Below are 21554 nucleotides of genomic sequence, written 5' to 3'. Positions count from 1 at the left end.
GGGGGAGGCGAGCCCAGGTCGGGGAAGGGCAGCCCCTGAATCACCCTTGGGGCCCAGAGCCGCAAGAGTCTCCGGGGAGCCGAGGCCTGGCGAGGCACCCTCTCCCCGCCGGCCCGATGGCGCACCACGTGCTGGGCAGAGACTTCGGCGAGGCCGAGTGGACCTTGCAGCGCTGCTTGGGAAAGGGCGCTTTGGACTACCTGGTGGGGGCGTTGTGCTTCGTTACCGACCGCCGGGACGCCAACCCACGGTGCCCACCCGTGCGTCATTCCGCTGTGGATCAGCCCTTTGGCGGCCCCCCTCCGAAGTCTGCAAGGTCACACGGATGTCTGCAGGCAGAGATGGGGCTGCTGGGGCTCTGCCAGGTGAGGGCTGCCCTTGTGGGGCAGTCTCTGGGCCTTGGAGGCCGGAAGCCTCCTGGGGCTCCTACGGCTGGGGGGTGCTGCTCGTCCTGGCTCCCAGGGATTATGCCACAGCCAACTGTAACGGGTGGGACTGGCGCTCACTGCTGGTGCGGGCTGTGGTCATCTGGGAGGCCCTTTCTAGAATCTGGACCTTGGCTGTTCTGAGAGTGACAACCCTCACCTCAAGTACTGGGGGCATGAAGTTAGGCTTGGCGGGTGGCCCTGTCTGGGGGGCATGCTGTTCCCAGGAGCCCCCAGTGGAGGTCAGAGTACCCACTGCTCCTGCTTGATTCAACCCCTTGCAGGTGGGCTAGGAGCATCCCAGGTGCTGCGAGGGTTTGATTCAACCCCTTGCAGGTGGGCTAGGAGCATCCCAGGTGCTGCGAGGGTTTAACTGGGCTCTTCTGCTGGCCCTGAATACGGTGGACAGGACAGGACATTCTCATTGCTCAGGAGCCACTGGCGCTGCCTTTGGGAATGAAGTTCCACAGCCTCCCACTCATCGCTTTGTCTGTCTGCTGCATTTGAAACCGTACCAGGGTCAGGAAAAAGGCTGCGGAGATGAATAGCTCTACAGGCTTGCCAGGGATGGGGAACTGGAGCAGCCAGTGGCCCCAAGAGGAGGAAGGAAGGGAGGCACGGCAGACCCAACACCAGCTGTGCCAGGCTTTAGGGGGTGAACCCATGAGGCATCGTCACACACTGACATTTTCATCCCTCCTCAGCAGCTGCTTCCGGCTCCCTGAGACCCAGCCATGGAAGGCACAGAAAGGCATGTGACAAGAAACTCATGGCTTTTAATCCTGGCAGGACAAGGAAAACCCCGTCAAAGATTTGCATAAATTTTGCTGCTCTCCTGCTGGGGGGGTAGTTCGTCACGTTTAATAAAACTCTCTCCCTCTCTCCTCCCTATTGCATTATCTTATATTTATTTATTTATTTGAGACAGTCTGGCTCTGTCGCCCAGGCTGGAGTGCAGTGGCGAGATCTTAGCTCAGTGGCGCGATGACGGGTCACTGCAACCTCCACCTCCTGGGTTCAAGCAGTTCTGCCTCAGCCTCCCAAGTAGCTGGGATTACAGGCCAGCCGGGATTACGCCACCACACCTGGCTAATTTTTTTGTATTTTTAGTAGAGACAGGGTTTCACCACGTTGGTCAGGCTGTTCTCAAACTCCTGACCTCCAGTGATCCACCTGCCCTAGCCTCCCAAAGTACTGGGATTACAGGCATGAGCCATCATGCCCGGTTCTTCAAGAAAGGCAAGGAAAATAACATTGTCTTTGAGCCAGTTGCATGTCGAGGAAATAAGGGTACCCCCCCACCACACCCCAACCCCCTCAGTGCCCTGGGGTTTGAAGCAAATGCTCAGAGGGCCTGGTACGCGGATGGGCGTCTCCGGATGATGCAGAAGGCAATAAGCACCAGGGCGAGGAGGCCAAGAAGGATCAGGCCGATGATGAGAGGCAGCAAGATGGACCGGTCACTGGGGCAGGAGAAACCTGGCGGAAGGATAGGGCAGGTGGGTATTTGCAGTGACATGCTGGTTGGGATAAAGGTAGGAGGAGGGAATGGGGAGGATGCTGGGGAGTAGGAGATTGGTGAGGAGCTCACCGCAGTGACTCAGCAGTGATAAAAGGGGGAAACTGGCAGAGTCTTGTAGAAGATGGAAGGACAGCTGCCCTGTAGCCATGACAAGCTAGGAGAGCGAGATTTGGGGAGTTAAGAAGAGAGATGAGTGGCTTATGGGCCTGGGGAAGGGGTTTTCAGTGCAGTGGGAGGATTCTAGGAGGGAAGGAGCAGGTAGGTCTTACTTTGCCCAAAGACCCCTGTGTGGGGCAGCTGAGCAGCCTGGAGCCTCAGGGAGAGCAGGTCGAGGTGGACAGCTGGTGAAAGAATGATGCTCGAGTTGCTGCAACTGAAGCTCTGGCCCAGGGGTGCTTGGAGATCTCGAAGGGATGCATTCTGAGCCGAGAATGTCCACTCTGGAGGAGTGAGGAAGGGTCAGATCCCATCCACCTCCCTGGCCCCGGCTTAGTCCTTTCAGGAACCCTGGCGTCTAGTGGTAGCAATGAGAAAGGGAAGGAGGTTACTTACGTGCTGCGTGGGGGAAGGACACATTGTACTCCACCGCCATGTAGCTCAGGTAGACAACCTTCTGCTGGAGGTCCTGTGGGGCGAACAGGAAGGCGCAGGTGGTATCCCCCTCCACAGAGGAAGGAGTAGCATGCGGGATTGGGAGGGGTGGGGCACCGGGAGGCTGAGTGAGGGGTGAGACTGAGGTCATGGCTATACCTGCATGAATCCAAAGCTGAGGTGTCCATAGGGGAATGAGAGAAGCAGGTGGGGATGGGCACCCTCACAGCTTCCCTGGACCTTGGTTTTGTTGGGGTTCAGTACAGAGTTGCCCCAGGCCTGCGGAAGTTAAAGATCAGAAGGTCACAAGACTGCGTGCGATGCCAGCCAATGTTCCCTGTCCCCTCTTCCTCCTTCCCTCTGAGCCTATATAGCCAGTCCTGCCTCCCTCCCCTCTCGTCCCCCAGTTTTAGCTTTACCTCTCCTCCACCCTGGGTTGTGTACATGACTCGAATCTGAATCTGGGCTTGGAGGTGGACACAAGGCTGGGAACCATTGGTCCACGTGTAGTCTCCAATGGTCTCCTTGGAGGCTGGGCTAGGACTCGGAGAGGGTGGAGGTGGTCCTGGGTGGGCAGAACTGGTGAATCCTGGGCTGGTGGCAGTGCTGTTGCTTGTTGGATGAACCGTGGCATTTCCATGACTAGTGGTGGCAGGACTGTGAGTGGAAGTTGAGGGTCCCTGGCTGGTGGCAGTGCTGTTGCTTGTTGGATGAACCGTGACGTTTCCATGGCTGGTGGTGGTGGGGTTGTGAGTGGCAGTCATGGGTCCGTGGCTCGTGCTGTCTGTGGTGGTTGTCCTGTGAGTGGTGGTTTTGTGGCTCTTGGTAGTCCTGTGGCTGGTTGTTCCAGTGCTCTCTCTAGCTGTGGGTGTCACCGTGAAGGATGGCAGCAAAGTGGCCGATTTTTTGTGAGGACAGTCATTCCCTGTCCCCTGGGCTTTTGGCAGAGAGGAGATGGTTAGCAACCCAGGGGCAGGCTCACTCCCAGGGGCCCCCTCCCCTCAGCCTCCTTCCTCCTTACCTGCCAGTAGCCCCAGCAGGGCCCCTGAGAAGAGCACAGCCAGCCTCATGGCTGAACCGCCTCACCCAAAGTCCAGCTAGGCTGTCTGCACCAGTTGCTCAACCCTACTCCCTCAGCCCTCTCTTGGAAAGGAGGAAATGAAAGTCTCACTTCCTGTACTGGAGATGATCCCACCCACAGCCTGACTCAGGGGCCTCAGCTCTAGCCACCTCTCTCTTAGTCATTAGTCTTTGTAATTAAGTTAGGGGACTATTGGCCCTGCTTCATCAGGGCAAAGTCAACAGTGTCACATGGGTGCAAACAGGGAGTCCTAGGGCAGTTGATCCATAGGGATCCATGTGTCAAATTCAGCAAAACTTGCTTGGCAGTTGCGGGTGGCTATGGGAACAGCTGAGGTACAGGCCCCTCCCTCAGTGGTGGGGAAATCAGTGTATCCACTCCCCTTTCCCCTGGATCTCTGGGCTGACCCCTGTACTACTTCCTCTTGGCTGAGGCACGTGAGGGGCTGGTGACCATCCACACCCAGCCCTTTACAGAGGGGCAGCACTCCAGTCAGCATCATAGTTCTCAGAGCTGAGAACATGGCTTTCCAGGGTCTGGGAACTCAGATGGTGACAAGCAAGCAACAGCCCAAAGGTAACTATCTGCTGGCGAAGGCGGGGGGGTAGCAGAGATGCACCCAGTAGCAGGTGGGAGAGGGAAGGGGAGGTAAGAAATGAGAAGCCCAAACAGGCAGTTTCCAAGTCATTTTATTCAGAATTTTGTGTTTGTTTCCTGAATCAATAAATACTATACAAAACAATGTAAAAATGGCTACCATTTTCTCTCCCCTGCTTCCCCCCACCTGGGGACAACCCCCTGGGCAACCTCACTCGGGTTTTAGGGGTTCTCCCTCCAGATTTGGTCCAGCAAATGAGGCTGAGTGACACAGTCCCTTGAACACTTTCAAAGGAGCTCAGCTGAGGTGAGGAGAGCCTCTGGGATCTGGAGGTTACTAGGTTAGGGAAATGGATTAGTGTTTTGTTTTTTTTTTTCTTGGGAGAAGAGCCGGCGCCTGGGGCAAGAGCCTACCCCAAAGAAAAGGGTGTCTAAAATGTTCACGGTTCCTTCTTTTGCCTCAAAAAGTGACATTTATTCAAAGAAAAAAAAATGACAAGATGTCCATCCCTTGGCTCCCTTCCCTCCCCCCTCCTGCTGCTCCTCAGCCCCCAGAGATTGAGCCCTGGCTGGGGCTGGGTGGCAGGACAGCCCCTCAGATGAGGTCAGCAACATTGAGGGGCATTTCCTCAATGGAGGTGTTGTAGAAGGTCTCAATGTCTCGAAGAGTCCTCTTGTCTTCTTCTGTCACCATGTTAATAGCCACACCTTTACGGCCAAACCGTCCACCTCGACCGATTCTGGAGAACAAGGAAGGGGATGAGGAATATCAGGAGCTTTAAGCCCAGGGAGGGCCAGGCGTGAAGGGGTGGGGGAGTATTCCAGATTTACACTTACCTGTGGATATAGTTTTCCCTGTTGGTGGGAAGGTCATAGTTGATGACTAAAGAAACCTGCTGCACATCAATGCCTCTGGCCTACGTCAAGAAAGACAACTCTTCAGCATGTGCACGGAGGACACTATCCCGGAGGGAAGACACTTAGGCATCCATGTGGGCAGCCAAGGAAGGCAGAGGAAATAAGCATCCCAGTTCCCCAAAGGCCTTAGGCATGCCAGATTCTATTCCAAGCTGCTACTTTCCTGAGAGGCACTGATGTCCCCTTGGAGAGGGAATCACCTTGGATCCTCCCTTCTGCCTTTCCTGTCAGTTCCCTCTACTCACCAGCAGGTCAGTGGTAATCAAAACTCTGCTAGAGCCAGAACGAAACTCCCTCATGATCACGTCTCGTTCCTTTTGGTCCATATCTCCATGCTAGAAAAAGAAAACAAACATGCAGCAGACCAGGTAGGCACATGGATTCCAGGAACCCTGGCTTCAAGTAGGACACTTCTGACGGGCAGACCCACAACAGGCTGGCAGCGGGCAAACACACCATGGCAGATACAGTGAAATCTCGAGCATGCATCTTCTCGGTGAGCCAGTCCACCTTCCTCCGGGTGTTGATGAAGATGACTGCCTGGGTGATGGTCAGGGTTTCATACAAGTCACATAGTGTGTCCAGCTTCCACTCCTGGAGGTTGGGGGACAAAAATCAGTCAGGGGCTATACCCAACAACTCACTACCAGGCCCGCCTCCTGCACTGGGCCCCACCTCTCGTTCCACGTTGATGTAGAATTGGCGGATACCCTCCAGGGTCAACTCTTCCTTCTTGACAAGAATCCGAATGGGGTCCCTCATGAACTTCTTGGTCACCTCAAGCACATCAGAAGGCATCGTGGCTGACAGCAAAACTACCTAGTGGAAAAAAAGGCCAGGCTTAAGAGCGGTGGTTCCTTCCCAAAGCCTGCTCCCTTCCCTTGCCACACCTAAAACTGAAGCGGATGCATAAAAAGGCTCAAGACAAGAATCCAGAATTTGGTTCCCCGGCACTTGCTATTTTTCAAGAATCATTAGCTATTCAAGCAAGACTGCCCTCACCTGGGTGTTGCTGTTGAGCTTTTGGAATATGTCATAGATCTGGTCCTTGAATCCACGGCTTAGCATTTCGTCAGCTTCATCCAATACAAACATCTTGATGTATTTGGGAGCTAGAGAAGAAAAAAAAGCCAATATATAGCATATAATTAGGGAAATGTGGAAGAGATATATCCAACTTCGCTGATAAAAAACAGACAGGGGTCAAGTAGTCTGCTCTCAGAGTACAAAGACTGATCCTTTGCCCAGGACCTTCCCGCCAGGCAGACAACAGCCCTGGGAAGTAGGACACTGCCTGGGCTGCGCTGGCAGGGAAGCCAGAGGCTCAGATGACACGCATGGGCTCCATCACAGAGCAGCTCTTCCCCAGAGGGAAACCAGCATCCTTGGGAATGACTTTGGCTTACGCTGAAAGACTGGAAAGCGTGCACAAGAGCAAAGTGACCCAGGGGATTGGAGAACTGAATTACTCACACAGGTATCTCCGGTTAAGCATATCAAACACACGGCCAGGGGTACCCACGATGATGTGGGGAGCTTCCATCTGCAGTTTCTGCACCTCAGCACGCACGTTGGTGCCCCCGATACAGGCATGACAGGAGGCGCCCATGTAGTCTCCTAGTGCCATGACCACCTTCTGTATCTGAGCAGAGAGAGGCAGGCAGGTGCTCATATGTCAGCTACCACTGTGCCCGGCGCCATTCTTAAATGTTTTTCATGTATTGATTCCTAACCAACAACTTTGGGGCATGCACTATTATTAAACTCACATTCAGCTGAGAAACAGGCAGAGCCTAAAATCCACTTAAGATCCTGCTGTCAATAGGTGGCAAAGACAGCATTTCAACTCAGTCTGGTTCCTGAGTGTACAGTGATTCACAATAAGGCCGCTCAGATAATTAATTCAGTTTCTTACTCTAATATTTAGAACCCTTAACTTTCTGAAAGCTAATTTGACCAACTGCCTCATCACGCAGCAACCAGTTTTGTTTTTTTTGTTGTTTTTTGAGACAGAGCTTTGCTTGTTGCCCAGGCTGGAGTGCAATGGCACAATCTCAGCTCACTGCAACCTCCGCCTCCTGGGTTAAATTCTCCTGCCTGAGCTTCCCAAGTAGCTGGGATAAAACGCACACACCACCATGCCCGGCTAAATTTTGTATTTTTAGTAGAAGCGGGGTTTCACTATGTTGGCCAGGCTGGTCTCCAACTCCTGATCTCAAGTGATCTGCCTGCCTTGGCCTCCCAAAGTATTGGGATTATAGGAGTGAGCCTCCACGCCCAGCCAGCAACCAGTTTTATAGAACAGGTGATGCGTAGCCATGTCCTATTGCACTCCTGCCATAGGACCCAAGCTACGAGGCATGTTCACTCTGAGAAAACTGAGAGCCAAGTGCCTTAGAATGGAGCTCTGCTGTAACTTCTTACATTATCCACACCCAGAATAATCACTGCCCCCACCACAGAACATTTAAAAACATGCTCTGAGATCAGTGTTGCAGCATGACCCAGGAAAAAGTCCAGCATTAGAATTGTGTGTGCCCCAGGCATGAAACAGCTCTGGCCATTCAGCAAGGGTGAAAAAAGGACTGTCCATCTGCTCTGACTACTGTAAAATCACCCCCACCAACCAAGGTGTCTCTTAGCCCATAGTGAAGGTGCTTATTCAGAACACAGCCAAACTTGCCCAGCCAGCCAGGCTTCACCCAATAGCCTTCCCATTTGACTCAGGAAATGGGTGGAGGAAGCGATGGTTATGTTTGGGTAAGAAATAGCTTCTAATTAACCCAGCAGATCTTGAGAGTGTTAGGGCACCCATCTCTTCCTCCCAAGGTGGTGATCAGAGAAGACTTCTCTGGTCCTTGGATTATACTCATCATCCCTAAATCAGCCCTTAAGGAGCGAATAGAAGCCACTCTTACCTGCTGAGCCAATTCTCGAGTGGGTGCTAGGACCAAGGCCTGGGTGGCTTTTAGATCTAATTCAATCTGCTGCAGAATCGATATGGCAAATGTGGCCGTTTTCCCAGTCCCAGATTGGGCTTGAGCAATCACATCATAACCTAAAGAAATAAATTAGGAATTAAACGTGGTAAAGAGCATACCCTTTGGGATATTCCAGTCCTAGTTAATGAGGTCAATAAGCAAGCAATGAACGAAGCATTTCATGGCTCACAAATTACCTTCCCAATCAACACAGTTACACAATGGGAACCAGATCAGAAACAAGGACCAGTTGTTAACTCATCTAGTATTGCACACCAAGCTGGACTAGAAACATGGCTGTAGATGCAAGTATAAGCTGGCTACAATACCACCTCTTTAAAGGAAACCTATGTGTCCAAGGCATGAACCAGGCATGGGCACAGATCAAAAGCCAAGCTGGGATGAACAAGGAGTTGCTTTGTCCCTGGCTGATATGAGATGGGCATCACCAACCAGATGCCACTCTACCCAGGTCAGGGACAGTCCACAATGTCTTCTGGGACTGAGAGGTCTCACCCTTGATACAAGGTAGAATGGCTCGCTGCTGGATGGCAGAGGGCTTCTCAAAACCATAGGCGTAGATGCCACGGAGAAGGGACTCCGAGAGGTTCATGTCATCAAAGCTGTCAACAATCTCATTCCAGTTACTCTAAGGGATGCAAAGAAATTAAAGCTTGAATCATGGAAAAGGTGGAGCTGAGCTGTAGTCTCAGAGCAAACAGAATCTACTGCGTACTAACCAAAGCCTCAGAGCTTACACAACCCCTCCTCCCTTTAGGGAAACCAGCTGCTTCTAGATGGTCTGGGAAATCAATCAAGAGGCCACTCTAACTCTATAGAACTGTAAGGCTGAAAGTTGTAATGGGGGAAGACAGAATTCCATTTCTCCAGTCTCACCTCGATAACGCCTTCGGGCTCCATCCCATCGGGGCCATTGTCTCTGGATCTGTTGGTTTAAAGCACAAGTTTTGTCCCCTGCCCGACCGAAGCACTCAGAAATCCTGACAGCCGGGGTCTGTCAGGAGTGGCCTGCATGATGCCATCAACCTGCTCTCCCAGATCTAACTCCCACCAGCTCCCAAGAGGTACCCAGAGGAGTTTCTATAAAACTGAGGCCTTTGCCCCATGCAGGCAGCGTCTCAGGCCAGGCCACCCCCGACATAAGGGGGTGACCCTTTCTGAAGACAGGGTAGCAGGCATGCCGCCGCGCTCACGGTGCCCAGAGGTGGTGCTTGCCGCCGGGTCCACGTGGGCCCGACCCAGCCGCTTAAAGCCCAAGCGCGTGCACCTCCCACCGCAGCACCAGCGCGCCGGAAGTCCCGCCCTTCACCTCCCAGATCGGAGGGTAGGACATCCCCTTCCCCCCACGTCATCCCGCCCGCGCCCTCCCCCACTCCCTCCAGCCGAAGCCCCCCCCTCGCGTTGCCCGGATGTGGGAGGCCGCGGGCGGTGGCGGCCTCGCGCACAATGAGCCCAAGCCGAGCTAGCAAAGGGGGAGATTGCACAACACTTAAAAGCGAAGCAGGCTGGGGGAGGGGAACGCCTCAGGCCACCATGTGCTCGCTCCCTCGACCACCCGGCGGCGTCTCCCACCCCTCCATGGAACAATCCACATCCCGCCCGCCCCCGTCGCGAAGTAGCGTCGCCCTCCCATACCTCAGGCCGCTCACCCCCGAAGGAAGGTGGACCTGCCCATCCGCAGTTTGCCAATAGCCCGGCTTGTGCGGCAAAATGGACCCGCCCGCCCGGCGCCGGGTGGGCTCCCGGTGCCTCACGCGGCCGCTCCTCGGGGTTAGGCTCAGTCCTGGCCGTCAAGAAAACCAGCACACTGAACGGCCGGTTTCTTCTCCCCGACCCGTGTTTTAGCCGCGACGAAGTGACTGGATCTAAGGACCAGGCACCCCCGCCTCTCGCGAATGGTACCGTCAGAATCCTCCGGAACCCCGCGCGCCGTCCCTCCCCCGGCACAGTAAGGCAACCGGACCTGCCGGCTCTCGGCCACACATAGTGGCGGCCGCCTCCACCTTTCTTTCCACGCCAGGTCGCGACCCCGTCTCGCCACTCAGCGCCGGGGCTTCGCGCACGGCACCGCCTCGGGTCGAGGCCTCGTAACAAACCTCGCACGCCTGACCCTAGCCGGGCTCTCCCTGCCCTCCGCCTCGACCTGGTGGCCGCGTCGGCCATGAATCTTCCCCCTCGCCCCTCCAGGTCGGACCCTCCCCCCCCACCGGCTCGGTTTCTCCCGCAACCCTGGTGGGACTCTCAGCTACCCCCGGCGGGCCCGTCGGAAGGGGGCGGCAAAATAAGCAGCCACGATCTCTTGCAAATGCCTTTCTTACCGGGAATCCTGGCTCGCAGACATGATCCTTAGAAACTAGGGCGGAGTGCCCGCCTATCGACAACTTATAGAGCGCCCGACTCCGCCCCGGCCATCGCATTGGTTTGGCCGCCCCGGCCCCGCCTGCCGGCGCTCAGCAACTCGGCGTGACGTTAGTTCCTAGTCTCTCTGGCTCGCAGCCACCATTGGATAATTCGAGTGCCTATCAAGGTGAAGGCCCGCCCCGCAGCCTCATTGGCTGGAGGGCCCGCCTTTCTCGCCGGTACGGAAGTGACATAGAGGAGTCAGGCCTCGAGGCCTGGCAGCCATCTTGGGGCCCTGCACTCTCACACGTGCCGAGGCGACAGTGTCTTGGTCATGTGGCTCCGTAGGCCCTATCACGCAAGGGGGGCGTAGGTCTCAGCCTCCAGAGGCTTCCGGACTCTGGGGGTTATCACTTCCCTTTACTTCTGCTCCAGGTCTCCACTGGACTCAAATGTTATGTTTTCCCCTGTAGCAGAGATGGATGGATTCGACACTGCCTGGACGTGTGCCAGGGATGAAGGAATCAACAGCGATATCGTAGGGATGGGAGGATTCCCCTGGCTGGAGGGTGGAGGGATGGAAGAAAACTGTAAAGGGCTTTGGGATACTGTCATGAATCCTGGTTGGTCCCCTCCCCAGTCCCTTGTGTCCAGTTCCCCAGCTTCCCTCTCGGATGCCCTCCTTCCTGCCCTCTGCCCCAATCTGGGGGATTTGTTTGGGTGATGAAGACAATGTGTTGGCAGTGCCTGAGCCAGGGATGGAAAGCTGAACCCTTTAGTCTCAAGAGCCTGGCTGGAAGGTCTGAGCTAAGCATATCCACTAATTTGAGGCCACTTAAGGAAGACCACGACTTATGTATCAACAAAGGATCCTTTATTGACCAGAGCAGGACCGTGGCATTTATATATATATATATAAAAAAAAGTTTGAAGATCTGGCAGGCAGTGATCCTATTGCCCGCCCACCACCCCCAGCACTGATTTCCTGCTCCCTGCACAGGGAAGGGGGAGGATGACTGCTCCACCCAGGCCACAGGGCCACACTCCCCTGCAAACAGAGGAAGAAAGGGGCTTTTCTGTAGCCATCCCCTGCACATCAGAAATCAACAAGTATTCTCTCAAAGAAAAAAAAATACAGAAATTGAAACATTTAAATATGAAAAACCAAAGGGAAGTGAGTGGGAAGAGGCAAGAGAGGAAAGGAACTGGAGTTTCTTGGGAAGGGACTCCCATGTCCTCCTTCCCATTAATGGGCTTGGAGTCTGGGGTACGAGGCTCACACAGTGAGTTTGCAGTGACACAGCTCCTTGTAGATCTGCCGACGAAGTTTGGGCATGTCCTGCTGGGTGAAGCTGAATGGCTGAGACAGGGCCAGATGCTTGCAGTACTGGGTGTTAACAAAGCAGGCCATGAGAAACCCCCCGTGTCAGGACCTGTGCTACACATTTCATATGAGATGTGTCTCCATCTTTCAGAGAACATCCCCAAAGGGAGCCAGGGTCCCATAGCCTGGGGTTCAAAAACAGCCTGACTCTAAAGCTAGTGTTCTTACTTGGTACAAGATAGAATGTTTTAGATGGAGAAAATACACTGAGTTGGAGGTTAGCAGGGAGCTCTATGAAGGCCAGAGGCCCAAGACCAGAGACCCAGTCCCTATGTGGGATGGAGAAGCCCAGAAGAGAACCAGTGAAGCCAGTGTTTTGGTGTTCTAAAACAGATTACTTCCTGCTCCACAACTGACTATGAGCCAAATGAGGGGATGCACAGCAGCCTCCCGACCCTTTAACCCAACTGACTTCAGAGCTAGAGGAGGTGGCCCCATCATCTGCTTACCTGCAACACAAAAGCACCACAGTCACTGTCATTATTCTGCCTGGCCACATTCTAGAGAAGAGAAAGAAAGCAGGCCCTTCACATGGAGACTCCCAGGGGTAGGACTTCAATTTCTGCCTTCTACCACTATCCCCACCAACACCCTATACCCCTCCCTCAGGAAACTCACCATTTTGAAGTAACCTTTCCAGCCCTGGTGGAAATCCAGTCGGTCTTTCTTTACCGCCTCTGCCTGTAGATACTTGGCAATATGCTATGTGGATGGGGAAAAAGAAAGTGATGCCCTAAGCTTCTCAATTGAACACAGTACGGTGGGTACAGTGGTGGCAGACACCATGCCCAGGTCGCCCCTCAAAGACCGAAAGCCCACCCCTTCTTCCTGCAATGCCTTGCCACTGCACCTCCCCACATTTTGCCCATCTCTCTCCTACCCCCTCAAACCTTAGGGCAGCGGCGGTTTAGGGTACGCTGCGAGTCAAAATAGGTGATGGTACGTCGCCTCACATCAACAGAGATGAGGGACCAATGCACCTCCAGGTGGATGGGGATTAGCAATAGCTCCTTATTGAAGATGTCCACCTAAAGAGATAGTGGCACAGGTCAGGTACAACACACAGAAGTCTTGCCTTTTGCCATGAAGGTTCTAGAGAGGAACAGAGACAGGTAAGGGAACCAAGTGAAAGAACAGAAGACCCAAGCCCTAGATTGTGGGCAAGCTCAGGATCTGCATGTTTCGGCTCTTCGGAGTAAGGCAGGAAGGTCAGACAATGGAGGTGACATCAGAACGAACACTTGAGAACCCATGATGGGCAGGTGCTTTTCACACTTTAAAGGGAGAAGCACTTAGCAGCTAAGAACCCAGGCCCAGGATTCTGGAGCCTGCCAGAATTCAAATACAGCTCCTCCATTTACTGGCTTATGACTGTGGGCAACCTACTTAATAACCTTCTATACCTCAATTTCCTTATCTGTCAGAGAGTGTGTACATAGTAGTACCTACACCTCATCCATTTGATATGAGGATTAAACTAGTGACTATCCATAATACACTTAGAACAAGACACAGCACAAAGTAAACACTCAGTTAATGCTCATAACAATCGTACCAGGAAGTTCTCACATTCAACCTCACAGATGAGGAAATTGCAGCTTGGAAAGTCGTGACTTGCACAAGGTCATAAAAGAAAGAAATGGCAGAAGTGGGACTCAAACTCAGTATGAAGAAGGCCAACGTGTTTTTCACTGTATGTCACCACCCTTCCCTCTACTGGAAGAAGATCCCTGAGGGTGTAAGCTCTTGATTTTGAGGACCGAAATTAAGGAATGCTGGAGCCAATCATCCTGCCTAGCTGTAGAAATTTCCGGGCCTTTGAATGGGAGGGCAGGGAAACCAGAAGAGAAAAGAACTCTTGATTTTCCTCCTCCAACCTGTTCCTCTCCCACTTTTCCCATTACATAGGCCAAAAACCTAGGCATCATCCTTCATTTCTTTTTCTTCATTTCCCACATCCAACCTGTGGAGGAAAAAACAAATCTTTTTTTTTTTTTGAGACGGCGTCTAGCTCTGTCGCCCAGGCTGGAGCACAGTGGTGTGATCTCGCCTCACTGCAAGCTCCACCTCCCGGGTTCACGCCATTCTCCTGCCTCAGCCTCCCAAGTAGCTTGGACTACAGACACACGCCACCTCGCCCGGCTAATCTTTTGTATTTTTAGTAGAGACGGGGTTTCACCATGTTAGCCAGGATGGTCTTGATCTCCTGACCTTGTGATCCGCCCGCCTCAGCCTCCCAAAGGGCTGGGATTACAAGCGTGAGCCACCGCGCCCGGCAAAAAAACAAATCTTCTTTCCTACTATACTCTCACAACACAAAATACTTCTGTAACCTGTGGTCACCAAGAAGTGTGTGTGGGGCTTTCTCTCCACCAACAACCAAGCAAGCAATTTTCCAGTGGACACAGCTGGGTATCCCCCAATTCAATTCCAACACTATCTACCTGGAGATAATGTGTCACAGGTTTAGGGCTCAGTCTCACAAGGCTGCCCCCAATTCTGATGCCAGTCCTAAGCCCCAGGTTGTTTTATCTGTGTTTCTCACCAACTGGTTAGATCAGCGTTCCCATGACCCCCTCCTTGAATTTGATTAATTTGCTAGAGCAGCTCACAGAACTCATGGAAATACATTTACCAGTTTATTACAAAGGGTAGTACGAAGAGTACAGATGAAAAGATGCACAGGGAAAGGTAGTGGGAAGAGGCCCGGAGGCCATCCTGTGGGAGCCTCCATGCCTTCAGCTATCTAGAATGTCTCCAAACTCCTCCTCTCGGGTTTTTTTTTCTTTTTTGAGACAGAGTCTCACTCTGTCACCCGGGGTGGAGTGCAGTGGCACAATCTCGGCTCACTGCAACCTCTGCCTCCCGGGTTCAAGCGATTCTCCTGCCTCAGCCTCCCGGGGACTACAGGGGCACGCCACCACGCCCAGCTAATTTTCATATTTTTAGTAGAGACGGGGTTTCACCATGTCGGCCAGGCTGGTCTCAATCTCTTGACCTTGCAATCCGTCCGCCTCAGCCTCCCAAAGTGCTGGGATTGCAGGCGTGAGCCACCGTGCCCGGCCCCTTTCGGGTTTTTAGAGAGGCTTCACTACTAGGCATGACTGATTAAATCAATGATCATCAGTGATTGCCTTAACCTTCAGCCCCTTTCCCCTCCTAGGAAGTTGGTGGGGGTGAGGCTGAAAGTTCCAACCCTCTAATCATGAAGCCACCTAGAGGGGCTAGCCATGAAGCAACTCATCAGCACACAAAAACACACATCACTGGAGATTCCAAGGATTTTAGAAGTTGAATGCCAGGAGCCTGGTCAGGAGACCAAATATGTATCTCTCAGTATCACAGAGCCTGTCAGTCCTACTGGTTTTACTCGTAAAATTTATCCTACATAAAACTACTCTCTCTCTCTCTCCCTTTAGCACTCCAGTTCAAGTGTCTCACCTGGACTACCGTGCTCTGTTCCTGCTTCCATTCTTGCCCCCCTTTCAATCTGTCATTGAAACAGGAGTTTAAAACAGAAGGCATTTCTCAGCCTGCTTAAAACTCAGTGGCTTCTCAGTATACGCGCAATAAAATCCCCCCTCCTCAGCCTACCGTACATGTGTTACATGATCTGCTCTCTGACCGAATTTTGTATCGATCTCCCTTTGCTCACTCTGCGCCAACTACACAGGTCACCCCCACAAGCCCTCTGTTCCTCAGCCATGGTTTTTCACTATGGGTCTTGTGTACTTGCTATTCCCAGGTCTGCACATGGCTGGCTGCTCATCATTCAAATCTCAGCTATGAGAGACCTTCCTAGATCACCCAATCTAAAGTACCCACTTTCCACGCTATGACATTACTGTGGTTTTTTTTTTTTTTTTGAGATGGAGTTTTGCTCTTGTTGCCCAGGCTGGAGTGCAATGGCGGGGTCTCGGCTCACTGCAACCTCTGCCTCCCGGGTTCATGCGATTCTCCTGCCTCAGCCTCCAGGAATAGCTGGGCTTACAGGCCACCTGCCATCACACAGGGCTAATTTTTGTATTTTTAATAGAGATGAGGTTTCTCAATGTTGGCCAGGCTAGTCTCCAACTCCTGACCTCAGGTGATCCGCCCGCGTTGGCCTCCCAAAGTGCTGGGGATTACAGGCGTGAGCCACTGCGCCCAGCCTCACATTACTGTTTTGATCTGCCCACAGCACTTATCACTAGCTGCAATTTAACTTTATTCTCACTCCACAAGGGCAAGTTTTCCTTATTTAATACTGTATCCTTAGTGCCTACACACACAAAAGATGTTTAATCTTTGAAAGACTGAATGAACACGGCCAGGGAAAGGGCTCAGAGAAAAGAAGACTCTCATTCTTTAGAGGCAAGGCATTACACAAGTAGATGTGAATTCAAAACTCACGTTTTTGGTCCACCTTTTCACCCCATCATAACCCTTGGTACGGAGTTTATCATAGAAGAAACTATTGAAGAAATGCACCTGTACCAATGACACAAAAAAGCTCAATGGAATTAAAAGACCTCAGACTCTCCCACTAAGTCTCCCCTCCTCAGTCCACTGACAGTAAAAACAAATTCTGGGTTCTTTTTTTTTTTGGTAGAGACAGGGTCTCACTATGTTGCCCGGGTTGGCCTCAAACTCCTGGCCTCCATCTGTCTGTCCGCCTGCCTCGGCCTTCCAGAGCATGGAGATTATAGGTATGAGTCAACAAACCAGGACTTCTTTTTTTTTTTTTCTAAGGCAGGGCCTTGCTCTGTCGCCCAGGCTGGAGTGCAGTGGCATGATTTCGACTCGCCGCAACCTCCGCCTCCCGGGTTCAAGCGATTCTCCCACCTCAGCCTCCTGAGTAGCTGGGACTACAAGTACCCGCCACTACGCCCAGCAAACTTTTTTGTATTTTTATATTTTTAGTAGAGCCAGGGTTTCACCATGTTGGCCAGGTTGGTCTTGAACTCCTGACCTCAGGTGATCCACCCGCCTTGGCCTCCCAAAGTGCTGGGATTACAGGAATGAGTCACCACACCCAGCCAAAGTTGTTTTTTGTCTTTTTTTTTTTTTTTTTTTTGAGACAGAATTCCGCTTTTGTTGCCCAGGTGGGAGTGCAATGGCGTGGATCTCGACTCACCGCAACCTCCACCTCCCGGGTTCAAGCAGTTCTCCTCCCTCAGCCTCCCAAGTAACTGGGATTACAGGCAAGCACCACTATGCCCAGCTAATTTTGTGTTTTTAATAGAGACGGGAATTCTCCATGTTGGTCAGGCTGGTCTTGAACTCCCAACCTCAGGTGATCCACCCGCCCTGGCCTCCCAAAGTGCTGGGATTACAGGCATGAGCCACCATGCCCAGCGGCCTTTTTTTTTTTTTAACCTTGTTTTACAATAGGAACCCATCCCAATCCTTGGAGCTGGCCATAGCGAAAAACACTAAATACTGGCAGAAGGGAAAACAACTGATAAATCCAGGGCCAAGATTACAGATTTGAAATTAATACACTACCACTACCACCTCTCTCCCTGAAACAGAGACCCTCTCTATGTAAAATCAAAGAGATGAAAGGAGCTTAAAAAGCTGCTTAAAACTGCAGAAGTTCCTCTGGGTACTGACCTATCTGGTTGGGCCTACCTTTTCAGGGACTGTGTCCATGACCAGGTCTCCATACATGTTCATCACCTGGGGAGAAGATGGGAGGCAGCTTGCCATGAAGGGTGCGGCATGGGTACAGGGCTCCCCCATGCAGAGGGCCCCAGACACCCTGCTCCCTGAATCCCCTCTCAGGCCTGTTTCTCTACCCTCTCTCACCTGGTCATTGAGCCAGTTCTGTCCATACAAGGTCCCCAAGTCATCCATGGTCAGCACATGCCGCTTATAGGCCACTCGGAAGCCCCTCACCATGGCATTGCCTGGCATCCGCTGGTATGACTGGATCAGCTGCAACACCAGGCCCTTCCTGAGTAGGCCAAGGGTGGAGTCACACAAAAGATGATGCAGCTGGGGCACACAGAAATACCTACTACTCCCTGGAATACAAATTCTAACTGACCCCCTTTTTTCTGGCTCACGATGGGTCCTTCTGAGGACCTGCGAAAGGCCCACTCCCCAGAAAGATAAACATGACTACTCAGGTAGAACATTTCCAGGTCCCAGGTAAAGACTCTCCCATCAGCTTCCAAGGACTTGGCACCTGCCTGCAGAGTCCTCCCCTTCAGCTCTAGCTTCCTCCTCCCCAACTACAGCCCTATGGGAGAAAAGGCAGCAGTATTCTCTCCACATCCCTGAGGCCCCAGCCCTCCTTTGAAGGAGGGCTTTCAAGCCTCACCTGGAAGGGGTGGAAAACTCCTGCTGGAAAATGTCCTCCAGCTTCTCTACTACCTCATCAGTGCTGAGGGGTATGAGGCTGCCATACGTTTGAAGGAATTCGTCCAAGATGCCTGGTGGAAAGGGAGAGAGGAGGGGGTGAGGCCTCCAGACTCTACTCTAGGAGTCAGCGGAGGGAGAGAGGCTAGTTGCTCAAGGGCTCCTTACTCTGTACGCAGGTCACATGCTCCTCTCGCAGGGGGCTGTGCTGGCCGGCTTTCTCCCCAGGCCTCTCTGCCTCTTCTGCCATGCCCAAATCTGAGCCCTGAAAAAGCTCCTGGGCCACATGGTCCCCGATGCTGCACACATTGCTGATGAGGATGCTGGCATCAGGGGGTGCCAAGCTGCGCTCCCCTTCTGGCCCAGATGGTCCCCCAAAACCGTTGGGCAGAGTACATGAAAGGAGGCCTATAGGGCAGGGGAAATGGAATGGGCATGAGAGACTGGCCTGGGGGAAAGGACAATGGGATGCACGCAGTTAACTCATGCATGCAAATAAGACCGCAAGAAGGATACACTGAAGCAGAATCCACCAATGTCAATCCCACTCCAAGAAACGAGGACCCCATAAGCATGAGATAAACATGTCCAAGAGATTCTACAGGGATGGAGAGACAGTTCCTACTCATAGACAGGAAGAAACAAAAAGGATTAGCATTTAAAAATGAAAACTTCAGGGATATTTGTCACCACTATATGCCAAACACCTAGCACAGTACCCAGCATATTGTAAAGGCTCAATGAATACTCGAATATGTAATAAAGACCTAGAGAGCCTGAAATTGTTTGACTGGAGTTCTCCGAAAGGGAAATATTCTTTCACAACTGTAAGATGATGTACTCCACTACTGGGAGAGATCCCATCCCACCACTTTGGGAATGGTGCCCTCTGGAGATGTATACACAGGGGTTCTTATACTGAGAGGCCGACAAGGGATTTCGCGTGGACAGGATTTTTCTAAACCACATCTCCCTTTCTCATCTGCGCTCAAGACCACAGGATACCTACTTAGGGAATCTGTTTCCTAGCTCTGCCTGGGAAACTGCCAGGCTCACTCCCAGGCTTACTTTCTGCTCAAAGTGGGGCTTAATGGAGACATTTCGCAGCTCTTCTGGAGCCGTCACTCTGCCATCCTACTTTCCTTAAGCCCAACTCTCACCATGGCAACAGGCTCCTGGTGCTCCAGGCTCTTAACTCTCCCTAACCCCTCCCCAGCAACCCCACGCCCCTTTCCCACCTTACCCGAGTCAGGGTCCAGAGGAGACTTTGGAGTCCACCTGAGTCCATCTTCCTCCATGGGGGGCCCAGAGGGCACTGGTGGAGACCCTCTCACCCCATCCTCAGCCATGAGAGCACCCAGCAGACCCAGCCGGGGTGGAGGTGGCCCCCGGGGGGAGTCAAAACGACAACAGGGGGATGGCACCTGTGGCGTCGCACCCCCTTCCTGGGGTGAAAGATGGTTCTTGGGGTGTGCGAGGCCCCGCCGCCGGCCCCGGTGGCGCCCCCAAAGCTTCCAGTGGAATGTCAGCGAGGTGCTTTTTGAGTAGAGCAGCATCCGGAAGGCTCTCATGGCTCGACGGCGGCGCTGTGAGCAGGTTTTTCGATGAGTGGGGCGGGAAGGGCGGGGCCGCTGGGAGGTTCCCAGCTGACTCCATCTAGGGGGCAGCCTCCAAGCTGCCACTTCCTCCTCTTCATCTTCATCCTCCTCCTCCTCCTCTTCTTCCTCCTCTTCACTTGCTGAGGCATCAAAAGAGGGTCGGGGGACAGGGAGGCGTCTGGCTGGCACTGTGGTCCCTGACCCAGGATCTGGCCCAAACCCTCCACCTGACTTGAGTCGGGGTTTGGGAGGTGGGGGCCAACGAAGACGCTCCCGCCTGGGACTTGAGTAAGCTGGGGGTATGCCGGGTCCAGGAGGCTCAGGCCCCCAGGACCCGGTCCCTTGTATAGTCTCTTTCATCTTCCAGTACCCTGAAAAACAAAAGATCAGGGTATCAAAATCTAAGCATCACCCCACCGCAGATCCTGCCTCTCTTGCTGGCCATGCCTCCTCTGGATTCAGATGCAAATAAAGAAAAGAGGAAAAAACGCAAAACTCCTAACTTAAGATCTTCCCAGTTAACGCGCTCCACAAGGGGCCCTTTAGGGTCTGTGCCATCATCTCTCCCCAGTCCAGAGACAACGGAAAATGGCTAAGCAGCAGGCCTCAGAGATCTTATTTCTAAGATCCTCAGGCCAAACCCAATAGCACTGCCAGGTTCTACGTCTTTATTTTAATACCACCAGGGCTGTCCTTTGAGGGCCCAACAAGGGCAATTTCTTTCCTCAGGGACATAATAACCGTGGTACTTGAGGAGAATGCAACTTGCACGTGGAAACTGTGGGCTGGAATGGGAGACAGTTCTCTAACACCCTGGATGAACGGGGGCCATGGGAAGGCTTCGGTCATCTCAGGTGCGGATGCCAGGGATATGGTTCAGGGGGCAGAGGCTGATAAACGGGGAAGAACTTTGAAGGAAACTTAAAGAGAACCGAATCAAGACGCTGGGACAGAACGGAGCGCACGAGCCAGGCCGGCCCAGCCCCCTCCTACTTCATCCGCGGGGACCAGAATGCAACCCGGCACCAGTCCCGTCCCACGAGCTTGGATGGCTCGGCGCACACGGACCTTAAAGAAACCCCTTTGCGGGCCTCTGGGCCCCGGTTCGGTGGGAGCGAGGCCCAGGAATGGGAGAGGCCAGGGCAGGGCTGGGGGGAGGGGAGGGGGCGTCCTCACCGGGAGCGGGGAAGCCGGGCGGACGGGCCCGAGGGCGGGCGTCTCCGGCCTCAAGCTTCCCGGCTCATCTCTCCGGCGACGGCGGCGGCCCCGCCACTCCTGCTGTCCTTAGGCGCAGCCGTCTCAATTCAGGATTCCGACGCTTCTGGGCCGCGTGCCGCGCCGCCGAGCACCGTGCCGCGCCGCCGAGCACCCCGCCGAGCCGCCTCTGGCTCTGCTTCAGCTTCAGCTTCCACCTCCGCCACCGCCACCACCAGCGCCACCGCCGCCGCCACTCCTCCCCCCCCTCCTCCTCCTTCCCCTCCCGCGAGCCCCGGGCCCACCGGCAGCGGCGGCGCACGATTAGTACGTCACACCCGGCGAAGAGCGCCGGCGCGGCCACCAAGCGCGCAGTCCCGCCTACCCGAGGACGCTGGCGCCACGGGACGGGCCCGCCCAGAGCGCTACGCGAGGCTGCGCCTGCGCACATCCGCCGCCCGGCCGCGCGTGGCGGCCCCGCCACTTTCCCTTTTGCGCCGCGCTCGGTCTCCTCCGCGCTCGCGGGCCTGACCCTAGCGGCGTCCCCAGTACCTTGA

General features: G+C 53.6%; 3 protein-coding genes and 4 non-coding genes across 9 annotated transcripts; 1 reads left to right on the top strand and 6 right to left on the bottom strand.

The window, feature by feature from the left end:
• The first annotated feature begins 138 nt into the window (after positions 1-138).
• MPDU1-AS1 (MPDU1 antisense RNA 1) lies at positions 139-4668 on the top strand. The gene is made up of 2 exons (XR_008515285.2): positions 139-365; positions 1130-4668. It is a non-coding gene; the product is annotated as an MPDU1 antisense RNA 1 (transcript).
• CD68 (CD68 molecule) lies at positions 1182-3682 on the bottom strand. Its single transcript, XM_002826966.4, has 6 exons — positions 3560-3682; positions 2958-3475; positions 2698-2817; positions 2500-2572; positions 2217-2387; positions 1182-1904 (listed from the first exon to the last, which is right to left on the bottom strand). The coding sequence occupies exons 1-6, from the start codon at positions 3606-3608 to the stop codon at positions 1771-1773; spliced, it is 1065 nt and encodes a 354-aa protein (XP_002827012.1). The 5' UTR covers positions 3609-3682; the 3' UTR covers positions 1182-1770.
• On the bottom strand, positions 4291-10489 carry EIF4A1 (eukaryotic translation initiation factor 4A1; the record flags this gene model as incomplete). The annotated part of the gene is given in 11 exon segments (NM_001133307.1): positions 4291-4956; positions 5054-5133; positions 5380-5469; positions 5591-5728; positions 5810-5953; positions 6137-6246; positions 6608-6776; positions 8053-8192; positions 8632-8764; positions 9013-9061; positions 10455-10489. Coding segments are annotated over 11 exon segments (1221 nt in total). The 3' UTR covers positions 4291-4811.
• Positions 5205-5341, bottom strand: LOC112129789 (small nucleolar RNA SNORA67). The gene has a single exon (XR_002912142.1). It is a non-coding gene; the product is annotated as a small nucleolar RNA SNORA67 (small nucleolar RNA).
• LOC112129835 (small nucleolar RNA SNORD10) lies at positions 6349-6490 on the bottom strand. The gene has a single exon (XR_002912181.1). It is a non-coding gene; the product is annotated as a small nucleolar RNA SNORD10 (small nucleolar RNA).
• LOC112129801 (small nucleolar RNA SNORA48) lies at positions 8463-8597 on the bottom strand. The gene has a single exon (XR_002912154.1). It is a non-coding gene; the product is annotated as a small nucleolar RNA SNORA48 (small nucleolar RNA).
• Positions 10490-11328: 839 nt separating the features above from the next.
• Positions 11329-21335, bottom strand: SENP3 (SUMO specific peptidase 3). 3 transcript variants are annotated; one of them, XM_024234313.3, is made up of 11 exons: positions 20980-21335; positions 19449-20174; positions 18374-18613; positions 18168-18279; positions 17651-17798; positions 17474-17521; positions 16253-16330; positions 12751-12888; positions 12479-12562; positions 12310-12360; positions 11329-11863 (listed from the first exon to the last, which is right to left on the bottom strand). In XM_024234313.3, the coding sequence occupies exons 2-11, from the start codon at positions 20161-20163 to the stop codon at positions 11753-11755; spliced, it is 1725 nt and encodes a 574-aa protein (XP_024090081.1). In that variant the 5' UTR covers positions 20164-20174; positions 20980-21335; the 3' UTR covers positions 11329-11752. The 3 variants fall into 3 exon arrangements, with proteins under 3 accessions (XP_024090081.1, XP_024090082.1, NP_001192063.1); XM_024234314.3 differs by lacking the exon at positions 12310-12360 and having other exon boundaries at positions 20980-21299; NM_001205134.1 differs by lacking the exon at positions 20980-21335 and having other exon boundaries at positions 11333-11863; positions 19449-20179.
• Positions 21336-21554: the final 219 nt, after the last annotated feature.

The sequence above is a fragment of the Pongo abelii genome, chromosome 19 (genome assembly GCF_028885655.2).
Source record: "Pongo abelii isolate AG06213 chromosome 19, NHGRI_mPonAbe1-v2.0_pri, whole genome shotgun sequence".
Taxonomy (NCBI): Eukaryota; Metazoa; Chordata; class Mammalia; order Primates; family Hominidae; genus Pongo; species Pongo abelii.
The sequence above is the reverse complement of the archived record's forward strand: the minus strand, read 5'-3'. Positions and strand labels throughout refer to the sequence as shown.